Consider the following 17,285-nt stretch of genomic DNA (forward strand, 5'->3'; position numbering starts at 1 on the left):
GGATTACCAAGGCTGTCCACTTTTCTCTCTCTGTGTCACCAAAGGATTACCAAGCCTATCCATTCTTCACTCTCTGTGTCACTTCAGCGTTCAAGCAGTCTCATGGCTGTCGCAGAACCAATAGCCATTGGCACAACGCAGACCAATGATTTTCAGAAGCTGCCGGGAAATGGGTGAATGAGGAAGGTAGACAACCGTGAGTGGAGGCGCGTTCTAGGAAAGCCCTATTTTTAGAAAGTAGAAGTAGACGCAAGCAGGCTGATGCGACGGCAAATTAATTCGTAGGCACTAGAACTGCAACCTGACTGCATGCTGACTGTATGCTGTGAGTTATGTCAGCAATTTCGATAATGCACGTACAGTGCGCGGCAGAAAGTAATGTACATCGACCTTTATAAGGAGATAGCAGATTTGTAGAGCATTGTCTCTGTCGTTGAGACTGAAAAACCGTCATATAGGTATGAGTGACAGATACAACGCTCTACAAAGCCGAAATATCATTCTGAAAGGCCGATGTACATTACTTTCTGTATGTCAATTACTAAAATTACATTCTAAAATTTCCAGAAGATCCACATATAGAATACCTTTGTATAGAGCGTATTTTATTGACTTTGCTCGGAAGTTAAATGAGAAAGATTTATATCTCTAAGTTATATTATGCTTTAGTACGCTCTATCTATAGCTTGTACTATCCATTTACAATTAAGTGATTAGTACATCGCATATACTAATTATTATATGCATCATGTTGAAATAACTTGCATGACGTGGTGTAAACATCTGTTATAGATACACGTATGAAAATCATTCTATGGAAAAGTAAGGCTACATAATTACAATTTTACAAACGTGAGTCACAAAGAAACTGGAAAACAAAAGAAAAGAAGCATTACAAATTATTGCTAATTTTATTTAGACTTAATTTTAAATGTACCTACTGGTTTACAAATTCGGAATGTAAGTCATGAATAATATAAAACTAATAATATAACCTAACTAGATCCAATAAAATATCGTAGCCAGAGAAAAATATTCATAAGAATATACTGTCTGTCTGTCGATCTGCTAGCTTTTCATGGTCTAAGCGATTTTGATGAAAGGCACAGACTTAGCTTACATCCCGGGGACACATGTAGGCTATTTTTTTTTATCCCGAAAAACCAAAGAGTTCCCACGGGATTCTTAAGGGCGATTACGCACTGCATCCGATCCGAATCCGTGAAAATACGTTCCGAAGTAGTCATAGAACTATTTTCATGGCAGCTTACGCACTACATCCGACTTTCGTCATCCGAGTTCTTTCCGTTATCCGTGACATTATCTCAGATGTTCTGATTCAAATCGGTCGTATGACGTAGAAATGCCAAAGATATCCATTGATTAGCTTAGCTTTAGATCAGAGATCGCGAGAGAGAGAGAAGTCGCGGGCAGCTGGTATTATATTATTTACGTTGTTAAATTATGGCGTTTCTGCATAATTATAATATGACGCTTGAGGGCACAGATTTCCATAAGGGTATGTTAGATTATATGAATTCATTTTCCCTGATAAGAAAAATCCGTATTTTTTGAAATTGAAATAAACAAATTATAAATAAACACATTATATCTAATAGATACATAAAAATAATGCTTTTCTGTTGGTTACATTAGGTATGCCTATGCGTACATATCTTGTTCGTCCGTTGGAAGTTGGAGTTGGAAGTACTTGTATTAAAAGAAAGTGTTATTTCTTGTACGATAGTACGGAACCATTCGCGTGCGAATCCAACTCCCACTTGGCCGGTTTTCTTTTACTCATCCACCCATAGCTTATTCATTGTTGCTTAAATTTTATTTTCGTACGTGTCTTTTCAATATTTTCCCAGAATCGATACCCGTACACGTAAACTGAGTAACTAACTATTTGCACAGATGTACTGTGACAGCGTTTAATGTATAGTACCTACTTATAAAAGCGTTTTAAGTGTACAACGTTTCAGTATACCACTAACTGTTGTTAATACTCGTACAAGAAAACGAAGAATTTTCTTTACCGTCAAGTGATAATGTCACTTACGATATACCTAATTGTGGGCTTTATAGCCACCGCAGCCAATGGTAAGTGTCATTTTAAAACCATAATTTTCTTATCAGAGTGCTATAAAAACCGATCAAGTGCGAGTCGGCCTCGCGAAGGGTTCCGTATCATCGTACAAGAAATAAAACTTAATATTTTTTTTACTTTTCATGGCAGTCATTTTGAAAATTTTATTATTCGTTGTTATAGCGCTAACAGAAATAAACATTCTGTGAAAATTTCAACTCTCTACCTATTACGGTTCACGAGATACAGACCGCTGAGAGACAGACGAATGGACGAATGGACGTACGGACAGCGCAGTCTTAGTAAAAGGGTTCCGTTGGCACCCTTCGGGAACGGTACCCTAAAAACAGAAAATAATACGTTGTTTGCATAGGATAAAGGATCATTTTGTACCGTTGGTGATACTCTTCGATATCGACGGTCGGACGGACAGACTTGCACACGGACTGGACACTCAACGGGCGATGGAGAGAGCTGTGCTTGGAGTTTCTCTACGTGATCAAATCAGAAATGAGGAGATCCGTAGGAGAACTAGAGTAACCGACATAGCTCAACGGGTTTGCGAAGCTGAAGTGGCAATGCACATAGTTCGTAAAAGCGATAGATGTTGAGGTTCCAATGTGGTGGAATGGCGACCTCGCACCGGAAGACCCCCCAGTAGGTGGACGGACGGCATCAGACGAGTCGCAGGGAGCCGCTGGATTCAGGTGGCACGGGACCGTGGCGTGTGGAAGTCCCTACAAGAGACCTATGTCCAGCAGTGGACGTCTATCGGTTGATGATGATGATGAGGATGTATGTGTGGTCCCATGTGCGCTGAAGACACTACGTCACGCAAAGTATAACAACAACATTTAACTGTGACAACCTATGAATTCAGCTGTGTAAATTTTATAATGAACTTTATTGAAGCATGCAATTATAATTATTATAATTACTATTATATATACTATTATAGATATCAGCAGCATAAGTAGGTACCTACATATCCATGTGATATACCTACTCTATTAAAAAGCTAAAAGGCGCGGTTCGCCTGCAAGCGTTTGCCTATGATGAATAAAAAAACTTCAGTCTCAAATCTATGGTGGTAACATTGGTGGGCAAATATTAGAAAATTGTTTAAAAGAAGTTTTGCAAATTGTGCCGTGTGACATACAAATACTATCGAGCTATATATTATATCGAATATTGCTATCGAGTCTCAATTTTTTTATATAAAATTTAAAAAATAAGGAGGTAAATAGTTTTAAAGTTATTACAGAAAAAAGACCCTCCCCGTTATTTCTGAAATTACTGAGCCTAATATTTTGAAAAAATTCAAAAATTAGTTTTTATTGATTACCTTTGAGAACCTATAAGGGGTCCATATGGTCTTTAAACAGCATGGTAAATATCTCAATATTGTGCGTAGGTCGGAACCCTCTCCACGTGAGTTTATCTAGTTTATTTTCAAAAACCTTTTTATTCCAGTCAGCTTCGTGCAAGCTGATGAAGACGACTTCTCGTAAGTTTAACACATGCATCTACCCATTGACTTATAATATATTACTGCATTTAATTTATAACTAACTAGCGGACACCCGGCGTGTGCTGCTAATGCTAAAAATATTATACAGGGTGTCCCTTAGCCCACCCGGGCAAAGCCGGGGCGGGTCAACTAGTATTTAAAAGTACCTAAGTAAGTTTATCTTTTTTTTCAGAAATCATCATCATCAAAAGGTGAGAAATAATTTTCTAAAACGTTCGATGTTTGAATATTATTAAATCTTCTATTCAAATCGGTTAACCAGACATGAATTTGAAAAATTGTCGTTCGAGTCGCATTGCATCGCATGCCAGGCATTAGGTACCTAATCCATAGTGCTCCATAGATACTAATATTATGCTTTTCACGGTCCGTGCGTTAGTTAAACCAATTTTGATGAAATTTGGTACAGAGCACCCTTGGCACTTTTAGTCCGGGAAAATCAAAGAGTTCCCACGGGACTGACAAATAATTTAGGACGATATGTCACGGGCATCATTCAGTAGGTAAAAAAATAAAAAATAGCTAAGTAATAATTAATTATTGATAAATACTGTTTTACAGTTCCCTCATATAAAATTTCCGGATTTCCCAACTTTCCCGGAATTCACTTTCCCGGAGTTCCCAGAATTCCCCACCATCCCACCAATTGAGTTTCCGAAACCTCAGAAGGGCTTCGGTGGCATGTCCGTGAGTGCGGCAAGCTCGGCGGGCATTGGGGGAGATGGGAAAGAACACATGAGTGGTGGTGCCACCATCGTTACTCGTGGCAAAGATGGCGTTGAAAAGAAAATGTCAGGTATGCATAGTACGCGACAGGTCAAGATGGCAATCGGGGGGAGGGGGGATTCACACACCCCCACGTCACCCGGGCTCGCCCGGAGAAGGTTTTTTTTATAGGGTTAGCGTGGGGGCTGTGCGGGTGTGCAGGGCGTTCCCACCCCGATTGCCACCTGTCGCGTACATATTCTGTAAGCCGAAATAGCCTACTTACTCGTAAGCCTACTGTTTAAGACGTCCTCCTCCTATTTGGGAGGTCGGGGGTTCGATCCCGGGCACGCACCTCTAATGTGCGTTTTAAGCAATTAAATACTTATCACTAAATAATTTTTAAATACATATATACATATAATTTGATGAAACATTTTAAAAAGCACACAAGCGTCTAGCTGAGTAGTGATGTGCTTTTTGTGCCTCTAGCTAGTAAGTCTAAAGACTACCTATAGTTGAGCCATTTGAACTTGCGAACTGAGTCACACATCATTACGATCATAGGGTTGTGAGAATGCCGCAGAAGTCGTTATCGATAAAGGGATGCCGTTCGGACGCAAGTAGCTAATTTTGTAAATCCATGGTTTATGATCCAGTTTGCAGTTTCTTAATGGCTCAACTATAGTCCATACTCATAGTATGTTGCTCTCAATGAGTTTCTTTTAAGTAAAAAAATATTATTATTTTCAGTTGGGGACGACCCTTCAAATGTTATGTACGTATTTTTTACGCATAAAATCAAAATAGTGTAATGATGACATATTTAAAAATGAAGACGTTGTACTTACTAAATAAACATTTTTTTTTGTTTCAGGTCGGTGAGCCATTAATATCTCATATTAATAATTATTATTGTTACCAGTTACCAAATTGTTGGTTTGTCCTTCAATCACGTCGCAGCGGAGCAACTGATCGACGTGATTTTTGCATGGGTATAGTTAAAGATCTAAAGAGTGACATAGGCTACTTTTTATCCCGGAAAATCAAAGAGTTCCCACGGGATTATCAAAAACCTAAATTTAAGTTCTTGTCTTGGGCATCAGCTAGTAAAAAATAATTTCAAAAGCAGATCGTTAATTTTTAGATGCCATTTTGGCAACCAGACTTTATGACAATGGATGCTAACACTCCGAAGTCAGGCAAGCTTGGCAAGAACGAGCACTTCGTCGTGAGCTCGTCCGCTTCAGCCTTCAGTTCGGTGTCCAGTAAGAATGGGGTTTCGCACTCGGAAGGAGCGGCAAACGTTTACGAGAATGTCAATGGGAAAACCAACGAAAAAACCATCCATGTATCCGATAACGAAGTTTGATCTGTAAAAAAATTGCGTTACTATTATTATAATGTCATTAAATTAAGAAGAATAAAGTAAATTCTGTTGTACCTAATACCTTCTGCATATTATTTTATTTCCTGATAACAGATTTAGAAATAGGTACTTGTCCTTATTATACACATGAACTTGTACTCATTATTATATCACTAATACTTCCATACTAAGTTACATTATAAATGCGAAAGTGTGTTTGTCTTTTCCCGGCACATCCGTTTAACCTACTTATTTTAAAATAAATAATTTAACTTTCAATTATTTTCAGTAGAAAATAAATGAAAATTATTCACCCCTTATCTTCGAAACTACGAGGCTAAAATTTTGAAAAAAAAAACATACTTAGGTATAAAAAAATTGTTCTTTACATGCACATTAGTATAGGAAAACCTATAATAAGTCTATTAGTCCAGTAAATAGAGCATTTAACCTCGCTCTAAATTTCCGATCCAATTTTTTTTTTTAGGTTAAGGGTCACTTACTGACCATAAAATGACAAAATGCTGACAGATCCAGGTGGAGCTTCGATCGCAATCTTGAATGAAAGGTTTTGGCTGATATCTCGAAAACTATCTACTTTAGGGCAAAAATTATTTTCACCATTATTGTAGAAAATAAAATTTTGGATCTTTTATTTCCTGTAAACTTTTTTGTAAAACTTACCGTTTACGATTTATGGCCGATTTAATGAACCAGTTTTTCCAATATTTTAAAAGTTATCGGCCAAAATAGAAAACCCGGTTCATTAAATCGGTCATAAATCGTAAACGGTAAGTTTTACAAAAAAGTTTACAGGTAACGAGTACATTACAAAAGTAAAACCACGGTGCTCATATTATTTTACAAACGAATTCCTTTCGCGGCCGGTGTAGTTTCTTTTAAAACACTAACCTAAACAAACATTAAAGTACTTAAATGCGTTTATAGTTAGTACTCAGGTTCTAATATACGTATATTAATATTCTTTTACAATTCAGTAAAACTTTTGTTACGCTACTTAAGTAAAACGTCTCTGACGAAGTGTTATTCCTCGTAATTTATTCATTGTTACTCAATTGTTTGAAGACGAGACTTTTCAAAAAATCCTCAAAACGAGAATGTATTCGTAGTCATCACACTGTTTGTTCAGTTGTTCAAAAAAATCGAATAATAGGTACTTAAATGAGTCCATAATGCATAAATTTTCAGTTTAGTTTCAACTGTTCTTGATACAAGTGGAAAATACGTAGAGCCTATAGCTACAAATAATTTGTTACTTATCACTAATTAATAATGATCAAAATATTTCTAATTTCGGCATTTATTGCCGCTTCAGCTAATGGTAAGTGTTGTTTTGAATACCTATGTTATTGATTCTATAATAAGGAGCTGTTGAACAAAACGGTGTAATTGCACGAAATAAAATTTTACCGGACGCGCAAAAGAAAGCTGTTGCAATTTTGGTTTAATTATACAGAAATCACAAAGTTTGTATACAATTTTAGGACAGTTTTATTCCATTTTGTTTAAATTTTCAAACTACTTCAAAGTTGTGTTCAGTGATCGAACTCACGAATTTTGGTTTCAAGTTTAGCACAGTTTTAGGCCATTTTGTTTGGATTGGCCTACTGAATACAAATCTGAATTTGAATTCAGTGAGCCAATATAAATAATTTGCAGCTTATAGATAGAAAAGTATTTTGATAATAAGTGTAATTTCACCGTTTTTCTCGCCAGCTCTTTATGTTATTATAACCTCGTACAGAAATGTCTAATTTTCATTTAGGGTTGGATTTTGTATACTGCGCAAAAATAAATAAATTGAAATTGAAATAACTCAAACTAAGACAATACTTTCTTTGTTTATAAATTTTGTTTACAAAATGAAATAAAAACAATTGCAATCAATAGTTGGTCTACTGCGCAATTATTTGTGTGTATTTAAATTTCATTATATATGTTATGTTTTTTTGCGAACATAGTTATATATTTTAACAGGTTATCCGTTCTCAAGTAGTTTCTACAGTTTTATTGTTGTTATTTTGTATTAGTACCTTATCAAAATAGATCTAGTTGGTTCTTCTACGATAAATTTATCTTTTCACTCAGTAGGTATCCTCATTAATTGAATTTTAATTTAATAAAGTGAAATTTTATTTAAGTTATATTTATCCCTACAGTAAATAATTAGTTATAATTACTAGTAAATAAAAATACGTTTACGGTAGTAAACATGGTGAGTCCATTGTTACTTTGTAAGCATTATATAAATACATCGTCTGTTCTAGAAAATAAACGAAGGTCATGAAAATTTTATTGTCACATTACAGCTGTGACGTATTTTAAGCACTTAGATAAAGTATGCCACCAAACCGCACCAGCTATAATTAATTAACAGTTTCAATTTACTAACTACTTACTAGCGACTCGACCCGGCTTGTATCTTATTACAATTTTCGTAGGGATCTGTAATTTAAAAAAACATATATATATTGCTTATGTCACTCAGGAGTAATGTAGCTTTCTACTGGTGACAGAATTTTCAAAATCGTTTCAGTAGTTCCAGCGACTAAGTAGGTACTTCTTACAAACAAAATTACAAATTTTACCTCTTTATAACTCATGTGTAGGTTAGTGTTTAAATTACATAATTTTTTTAACAAATGCTTTACTTTATATATTAATCAGATATCTTTACTTTCAGCTGGCTGGGTTCCGAAAGATGAAAACAAGTAAGTGTACATGCAATCGCTAGGAGTGAAATATATATTTTTCTTTATTTTGAGATAGCTGCAGTCATTAGACTACATACATTGTCAGTATAGTCCTCGATAGGTCGAGATATACTTGGTGAAATACTAGTTATATATAAAGTTAAATAATACGAGTAGGTATAATATCGATATAAAAAGTATCGATAGGTACCTAACTAGAAAAATTATTAATTAATTTAATTTAGAAGTCTACCCAGATACATTAAGCTGGTTATCTGTATGAAACAACCACTCAACATACTAAAGTAAAGCCTGTTTTACGCCAGAGCAATTATGCGAAGCGATATATCAGCTATCGATTTTTTACATATACTGTAATATACAATACAGCACGATAGTCTGCCGAAGATTCTTGCTACATTTTAAGTTATTGTCTTGTGGCATTCCGCAATTTAGTAGTATGTTTCTATGGCGTAAATGGAGCTTAATATGCTTTATAAATTCAGCAATTTCATACTATGTTGCTATGGCGTAAATGAAATTTAATATACTTACATCATTAATCAAAACTTTTGTTTCAGTTACCCGTCAGGCGCCAGGGTATGTAACACCAAACACTTACAAAAAATAATAATATCAATCAAATACTTACTAGATAGTATTATTATCTAGTATCTATCTATACTAATATTATAAAGAGGTAATGTTTGTAAGTTTGTTTGTAGGGGGTAATCTCTGGGACTACTAAGCTGATTTTGAATTTGATTTGATTAGGAGCTCGGTGGCTATCATTCAGTGCTAGACGCTGAGTTAGTGAATCAGTAGGCACGCACCACGAAGCGGATTTCTGATCACAGAAATTACAAAGAATTATCATTTCACAAAAATATGCTCGGTCTATACTATAATCTATATATATATAAAAAAGGAAAAGGTGACTGACTGACTGAATGACTGACTGACTGACTGACTGACTGATCTATCAACGCACAGCTCAAACTACTGGACGGATCGGGCTGAAATTTGGCATGCAGATAGCTATTATGACGTGGGCATCCGCTAAGAAAGGATTTTTGAAAAGTCAACTCCTACGGGCGTAAAATAAGGGTTTGAAAATTGTGTAGTCCACGCGGACGAAGTCGCGAGCATACGCTAGTTATTATTATTAATTAAGAGGCTGGCGAACAAAACGGGGTTATTTTATTTCTGATCAAATTAGTGTTTTACTTTTTAGACGTTTTTGGCCCACTGAATACAAATTATTGAAACCCATTTCCAAGCAAATCAGCCTAAAGTGTGCTAAAATTGAGTCTAAAGTTCGTGACTTCGATCAAAACGGTATAATTAAGGTGTGATTCCGAGCCACGCTGCACGCAGCAGTGCTGTTGCGGCCCTACTATGGTCCCCATACAATCTCTATAAGCTTATATGAGATTACATTCCGAGCTAGGCAGCAATGTAGCGCAACATTGCTGCCTAGCTCGGAACGTAATCTCATATAGCTTATAGAGATTGTATGGGGACCAGTAGTGCCGCGACAGCACTGTTGCGGCAGCACTGCTGCGTGCAGCGTGGTTCGGAATCATACCTTTACAGTAAACTTTTACGCACAGTTTTTTGATCCGCCTGTAAAATTTAATTTCGCGTAATTACACCGTTTTGTTTGCCAGCTTTTGATTATTATTATTGTTTCTGTATTTACAGGTTCGCCGAATGGCCAGCCCTACCCCACAGTTTCCACACATAGACCTGCCTGATTTTTCTAACTTTCCGGCACGCCTAGGTCTCCCGGATATGTCCAACTTCCATGCCAACCTCGCTAATTTACTCTCAAATATCAAGGTCCCAGATATAAAATACATATCTCCTGAGGAGATTCTTTCACATAAGGAGCCGGGGTATAATTGTGTATCAGTAGTTACCAAAAGCGACGGCAGTACCGTGGTTACGAAAAATATACGTGGAAAGACAGAGACACATACATGTAATTATCGTTATCTTAATTATTATTATTAGTCTAAATATATAAAAGAAAAAGGTGACTGACTGACTGATCTATCAACGCACAGCTCAAACTACTGGACGGATTGGACTGAAATTTGGCATGCAGATAGCATTCTTTGAAAATCAAACCCTAAGGGGGTAAAATAGGGGTTTTGAAGGGGGTAAAAATTTGAGTAGTCCATGCGGATGAAGTCGGGGGCATGAGCTAGTTTAAGTATAATATGGTGTGGTTGTGACAAAGTATCATGCCTTTTTATTAGACTATTTCATCATACTTCAGATAATAATATGAATAACGAATTGTACCTACTTATTATTTTAAATAGACAGACAAAATTTTTTTGTATTGAACCTTGGAATATTATGCTTTACACCTTTCATTGGTCAACCTATTAGAAATAATAACTAAGTATTTTTTTAATAAAAATTGCGAGCAAACTTGCAGGCGGGTCACCCGATGCTAAGTGACTACCGCCGCCCATGAACATTTACAGTACCTACCAGCTAATGCGTTGCCGGCCTTTCAGGAATTTGTTGGTCCGCCCATTGAATAACTGCCAATTGACATGGTTAACTGACGTCTGTCAGTCAGAACATGTTTTATAAGTCCCGCAAATTGCTATTGCGCTGGAACCATATCTCATTAACATCGAAATGACGTCATTTTGATCCCATCCGAAATAAAAATATAAGTACCATCAGCTCGAAACTTCAGTCTAGTGCTGACGTCACTAAAATGGCGGCCACGCGATTTGTAGGACTTATAAAACAAATATTTGATTAAAAAAAAATTAAATCGCAGTAATACAAGAGAATAAGATAGGTACGGTTTTCGTACCAATGCGTTACCTGTAGGTAGCAGAGTGACTATTTCATAAGTAGCATGTGACAAATCACGTGAAAATCCTAACTAAAAATCACGAATCCCAAATACACGAAAATCTTACAATGTTTGAAACTTTACGAATGAATTGTTTAATTTTTTCAGATCCTGCTGGTTCAAATACGAAAACATTCTCTACAGTGTAAGTTTTTAATTAAGTAGTAGGAACTTTTTTATAGTTTCAATTAGAAAAAATTTACAATATAATGTTTTGTATTATAACATCCTTTTATATTAATTTTAACTATCAACGTTTTTCGTAATTTTATATACTTAAATTAATTAAATTTTATATTTGTTTGTTTCAGAGCAGCGGCATGGAACAACTGAAAAACATACAATCTACAGAAAATAACGAAGCAAAATTATTCATTTAGCTTACAAAAATGGATGTATAAATAAGACCACATATTTATTTTGTAAAGTTTTATTTTTTATTTCATTTTTAAGTTTTTAAATCATTTATTTACTTCATTGTTGAATTTTAAGTAACAGTATTAAATATATAGTATATACTAAAAAACTTAAATCTAAATTAAAAGTAAAATAAATATTTGTACAGTTTCATTTAAACAACAACAATACTGCGACATTTCGGCATGCCACCGGGCCACATTGTACAACCACTTTAACGCACTTCAACTTCAATGGGGATGATGCCTAGGTCAAAAATAAATTATTTCTTACTAATTATTAAATAGAGAGTCTTCCAGAATTTGTAAAACCCACACATCGATTTAACTAAAAAAGTACGACAAATAACGTCGAATGTCTACGTCACATCTGTGTATTTCATACAAGCTCCCAAACAAGCAAGTGTTTTGACGTTTGATAAAAGTCGCTGATTTGACTAGTACTTAGTCATAATCCCTATTACTTATCGCACTGCGCACAATACATTGTTATGGATACGTTCACACTTTACTGTACGATATATTATTGGCTTACTAGCATTAGGTCCTTATTTGCTATACTATAAACATATCACAATAGTATAGCGTAGTCTGAAGCCCGCTTAATATGGCAGACTGTATGTCGTATAACTTTATTCCTAAGCAGAATGCTGCCTTGGTGTAAACTGCAGCAGCATACCGTTTTGTCGCATGTTGTTGTTTAAAAGTAAAAAAAAAAAAATGGTATAATATTGTGTAAAATAAAACTGTTAAACTTGTTTTTATATATTGTAATGTACTGATTTGAATGTACTTACCTATCTGTCCAGACATACGTAATTCGATGTTTATCTATTAACAAACAGGCTGACTAAATTTATAATAATAATTAATATACCTAGGTAGGTATAATGTTTTTATTTTATTTTATCAATTATTATTGTACAAAGCTAAATACTTATAGATATAGGTAATCACATAGAAACAAGTATATTATGTAAACTATGTACTGATACAATATTATATTTTTATGCTAGGTAAGTACTGAAAAATAAATAAAAAATATAATATATTGTTAAGCAAAATAATAATTATTTTTTAAAGATTTATTACTAACCGTTTGGTTTCTAGTTACCCACTTATTAAAAATTTAATTTTAAGGAAGATAGTGTTTTTTTATTTCCTTTTACTACATAATAAATATCTTGATCATAAAAATAATGAAAACTTGACAAAATAATGGCCATCGTGATAATATATTTTGTACTAAATAAGAACACCATTCCGCCCAATGCTGAATCAAATTGCAATTTGCAAGTAATTAAGCCACATAGCCTCTTTTTTGTAACAGTTTCCATTAATAATTATAGGTATGGAAGGCCAAACACTCTATTCGGCAATTTAAAACTTAACTTGTACTTGGTGGGACCTCTAACTTTTCGAATTTTTAAGCAATAAAATATCACTTGGTTTAATCGTGAAGGAAACCATCGTGAGGTAGGTAATCTCCATGCCTGTGAGCTCACAATATTGCTGTCAAAGGAGTGTGAAGTCTGCTAATCTGAATTTGGCAGTTTGGTGGGTATAGCCTAAAGCCTTCTCATTCGAAGAGTAGACTCGTTCTCGTCGGTCGTTCTCGTCGAATAGTCGGTGATGATTTGTTGTCTGTTGATGATGCTGATGATGTTGATTATGAAGATGAGATAGGTTGGGATAAGTTCATCTCTTCTGTGAAAGAAGTTGTGTTTTCGTCAAACACAAAAAGATACATAGACTTTACCTGTTACATTGTGAAGAGCAAAAACATGAATGGATTATTATGCTCGATTTTATTTTTTCGTTCTTAATATAATATACCTACTTGTAGGTAGGACTTATCATACCTACTCCAGAAAGTAAAATCTAACAAAGAATCGAATAAGTTTAGATTGGACTCATTAGGTACTTCTGATGTTCTAGAAGTTCTTGGATTAAAACGATCACATCATACATATTGAATCCCATTATCAAACGACTAGGTAGGTACCTAGTCTATAGATCTTCTATAGATCTAAAGACAAAAAGGGTAGAGTTTATGATGATCCCACAAGGTCAGTATAAAAACTGGCATAGGTAAAGGCAGTTAATCAAACCTCGATTTTCACGTAAAATCGGTAAAATTCTTATCCACGTAGCGCTTCCTATTATTTGCATTGGGCTTCGAAATCGGTTTGCTACTTGCCAGCGGGACAGGGGTGGAGAAAGCGGCTAGAGAGGCGCGAGGGGTGCAACGGATCAAAGTGATTTTTTTCATGGATATAGTTAAAGACCTGGAGAGTGACTTAAGCTCCTTCATACCGGAAAATCAAAGAGTTCCCCACAGGATTTTTAAAAACCTAAATCTACGCGGACGTAGTCGCGGGTATCAGCTAGTAAATAAATGAAATCTTACGTCAAAGTACCTACTTATAAAGTATATTTTTTATATTGTCTTGGGAATAGTATGTACTTATTAGAAATCACCTCATGCCAACTTAAACTTAAACTTTAGGGTGCGACTAAGTTTAGCGATGGAATAGTGTTAGTATGAAGAGATACGCCTACGTTATGGTAGGTTTAGACTATTCAGAGTTTATTTGTTGACATTTCGCTTATTCTATGTATATTCTTAGTATAACATTTTGTAATGGGTTTATTTGTAAGGCTGTTATAATTTATTAAAGTATAAGGGGTAAACGTTGCGTGCCAGTAGGTACCTACTGTGTTTTTAACACAGTACTGGAAAATAGTTTGCCATCACACATACAATCACATTTATGGCGTTGTTGGCCAATAATTAAATGGCGTTGTTAAAAATCCCGTGGGAATTCTTTGCTTTTCCGGGATAAGTAAGAGGAAGTAGCCTATGTTATTCTCCAGGTTTCAACTACATCCATGCAAAAAAAACCGTTGCTCCAGTGCGACGTGATTGAAGGACAAACCAATAAACTAACAAATAATCACACGTCCGCATATTTTATATTATGGGTAAGTGGTGATTTTTTACAAAAGTTGTGAAAACGGTGGGAATTTTTAAAAACTAATATGTATTTTGCTACGTCAAGGGTTTTTAGTTTGTCGTACGTAGTAAACTTTTTTTTTTTTTACTAAACCACCATAAGAATCATACACACAAAAATTACATGGTGATAATAGACAAAATACCCGGCTGAATTTGTTGTGGGCTCTTCTCAGACCAGGGCACGTTTGGAACCCTCGTAGCGTGAATTAATTATCACCATTACATCAATAATAACACCTGATGCGTCCAACAAAGTAACAATGGGAAATCTATTTTATTTTTAGGGTTCCGTACCTCAAAAGGAAAAACGGAACTCTTATAGGATCACATTTTTGTATGTCTGTCTGTCCGTCTGTCTGTTAAGAAACCTACAGGGTACTTCCCGTTGACCTAGAATCATGAAATTTGGCAGGTAGGTACATGTTATAGCTGACATTTGGGGAAAAATCTGAAAACCGTGAATTTAGGGTTAGATCACACAAAAAAAATTAAGTTGTGGTCATGAACTAATAATTAGTATTTTCAACTTTCGAAGTGAGATAACTATATCAAGTGGTATCATATGAAAGGTCTTCATCTGTACATTCTAAAACAGATTTTTATTTATTTTTATGCATCATAGTTTTTGAATTATCGTGCAAAATGACGAAAAAATACGACTGTAGTACGGAACCCTCATTGCGCGAGCCTGACTTGCACTTGGCCGGTTTTTATTATAAAGATTACACTCGTTCCCAGTTCCTACGAAGTAAGGCTAGAGATTGTAGAACCTAATCCTCTGTTAACGATTTCTTCCCCTATATGAAGTCAATGTTTCTCTGCAGAACCTCTCATGAAAAGGCAACAAACACTTTCACGCTCGCAACATTAGTGTGGATTTTGTTGACGTAGATGTTATAGAGATGTGTATTTAGTGCAGGTTATGGACCTCAAATTAAAATGTTCTTTACAATTAAACAAAAGATGCTAGGTTATTGGTCCTGAAAGAGTAAGCATGAGTGTAACCACTAATGCAGTAACATATATTTTTTATGGTGTATTCCATATGAATGAAGATACATTGTCCCCAAATGTTTGTGAAGCCAGATCACCATAACAATACTTATATTATCTCAAGGTTGTAAACATCATGTAGTATATAAAACAGCTGGAAAGCCTTTTACGGAACAGACTTATGTGATCAGTTGGGGGATAATCATTATTCGAACTTGTTAAAATAACATCTAAGATGCTTAAAGTTGCCATATTCTTTCTGTTTCTTACAGTAGTCTATTCTGCAAATGGTATGATCTCTCTTTATCTATGGTTATCAAATGTGTTTTTTCTAACAAAATTTTAATTTCGTGTTTCTTTGTAGTGTATCAACAAGGGGAACAAGATGTTGAAAATCCGTTTATCCGCAATTATAGGTTTGTATTTTTTTTAATTTGTACACTCTTCATCATCATCATAATCAGCCGATAGACGTCGAAATTTCTACTTAGGTTCCTTATATAGGGGCTTCCATCTGATCACCTTTCCGTCGTCTGAATCCAGCGGTTCCCTGCAACTCATTTGATGTAGTCAGTCCACCTAGCTACTTTCCGAAGGGAGGTCGGCATTCTAGTATCTTGGGACCCCAACGACTGTCTATCGGTTTTTCGAAGTAGGTAGGTATGTGCCCTGCCCATTTCCACTTCTACTTCTCAACCCGTTGAGCTATGTTGGTTTGTTTACTCTAGTTCTCATACGGATCTTCTCATTTCTGTTTTGATCACGTAGAAAAACTCTAAGCATAACTGATGTAGATTCACTCTTTCCTACAATATATTAGTGGTTAGTACAGAATTAAAACGAGACAGATTTATGTAAGAGATATGACCTCTGTCTCGTTTTAACTCTGTATTAAGTCTAAGCAAAGTCAGAGTGCGCTCTATAGATCTCACCCTCAGACTCGCATTCTATAGTTCGTAGTTCGTACCCACCTATATTAGTACTGTAGTAGTTACTGATATTAGTATTAATAATAATTGTTATGTAAACTACACTACAGGGTAAAGTGAAATTATACAGTACAATGTGTAATAGTTTACAGCATTTGATATTGAGCTGTTTGTAAGATAGACCCCGGGGAAAATTTGGTAGCCCTCTAAATGTTAAATTTTAAAACAATTATGTTTTTAAAAATTAATCTAAGTACATATTTCGTTATAATTAGGATGCGGCTGCATTGTAATTTTATTTATCCGCCGAAACAGCACGCAGCCATGTTTTATTATAAAAGTGTATAGGTAGTGGTAGGTACTTATACTTATTATAATAAGTACTAATATTATGAATACGAAAGTGTGTCTGTCTGTCTGCTAGCTTTTCATAGCCCATCCGTTTAACTGATTTGGAAAAAATTGCTACAGGATTTGATCCCAATAATCAAAACGTTCTCAATCCATTTTATAATTTTTAACATTTTTTGCGTGCAGTTAAGAGTTTTTACGTACTTTTTAGATACGCAGATGGAAATCAAGAACAAAGCGACAGAGAATGGCAGAAAAGACGTGAAATAGAAAGAATATATCAGA

General features: G+C 35.1%; 1 protein-coding gene and 1 long non-coding RNA gene across 3 annotated transcripts; both read left to right on the forward strand.

Annotated features, from left to right (window-relative positions):
* The first annotated feature begins 1,929 nt into the window (after nt 1–1,929).
* LOC117990268 (uncharacterized) lies at nt 1,930–3,803 on the forward strand. The gene is made up of 3 exons (XR_011238288.1): nt 1,930–2,103; nt 3,563–3,596; nt 3,793–3,803. It is a non-coding gene; the product is annotated as an uncharacterized lncRNA (long non-coding RNA).
* Nucleotides 3,801–12,020, forward strand: LOC138402212 (uncharacterized). 2 transcript variants are annotated; one of them, XM_069507832.1, is made up of 8 exons: nt 3,801–4,416; nt 5,079–5,107; nt 5,473–7,036; nt 8,399–8,426; nt 8,990–9,008; nt 10,113–10,392; nt 11,401–11,437; nt 11,604–12,020. In XM_069507832.1, the coding sequence occupies exons 3-8, from the start codon at nt 6,988–6,990 to the stop codon at nt 11,623–11,625; spliced, it is 435 nt and encodes a 144-aa protein (XP_069363933.1). In that variant the 5' UTR covers nt 3,801–4,416; nt 5,079–5,107; nt 5,473–6,987; the 3' UTR covers nt 11,626–12,020. The 2 variants fall into 2 exon arrangements, with proteins under 2 accessions (XP_069363933.1, XP_034833623.2); XM_034977732.2 differs by lacking the exons at nt 8,399–8,426; nt 8,990–9,008; nt 10,113–10,392; nt 11,401–11,437; nt 11,604–12,020 and having other exon boundaries at nt 3,833–4,416; nt 5,473–5,775.
* Nucleotides 12,021–17,285: the final 5,265 nt, after the last annotated feature.

This window comes from Maniola hyperantus, chromosome 2 (genome assembly GCF_902806685.2).
Source record: "Maniola hyperantus chromosome 2, iAphHyp1.2, whole genome shotgun sequence".
NCBI lineage: Eukaryota > Metazoa > Arthropoda > Insecta > Lepidoptera > Nymphalidae > Maniola > Maniola hyperantus.

Coding starts and splice junctions, on each gene's coding strand:
- LOC138402212 (XM_069507832.1), top strand. CDS start 6,988: ATGATCAAAATATTTCTAATTTCGGCATTTATTGCCGCTTCAGCTAAT. Junction 7,037..8,398: donor TATTGCCGCTTCAGCTAATG/GTAAGTGTTGTT, acceptor CTTTACTTTCAG/CTGGCTGGGTTCCGAAAGAT. Junction 11,438..11,603: donor ACGAAAACATTCTCTACAGT/GTAAGTTTTTAA, acceptor TGTTTGTTTCAG/AGCAGCGGCATGGAACAACT.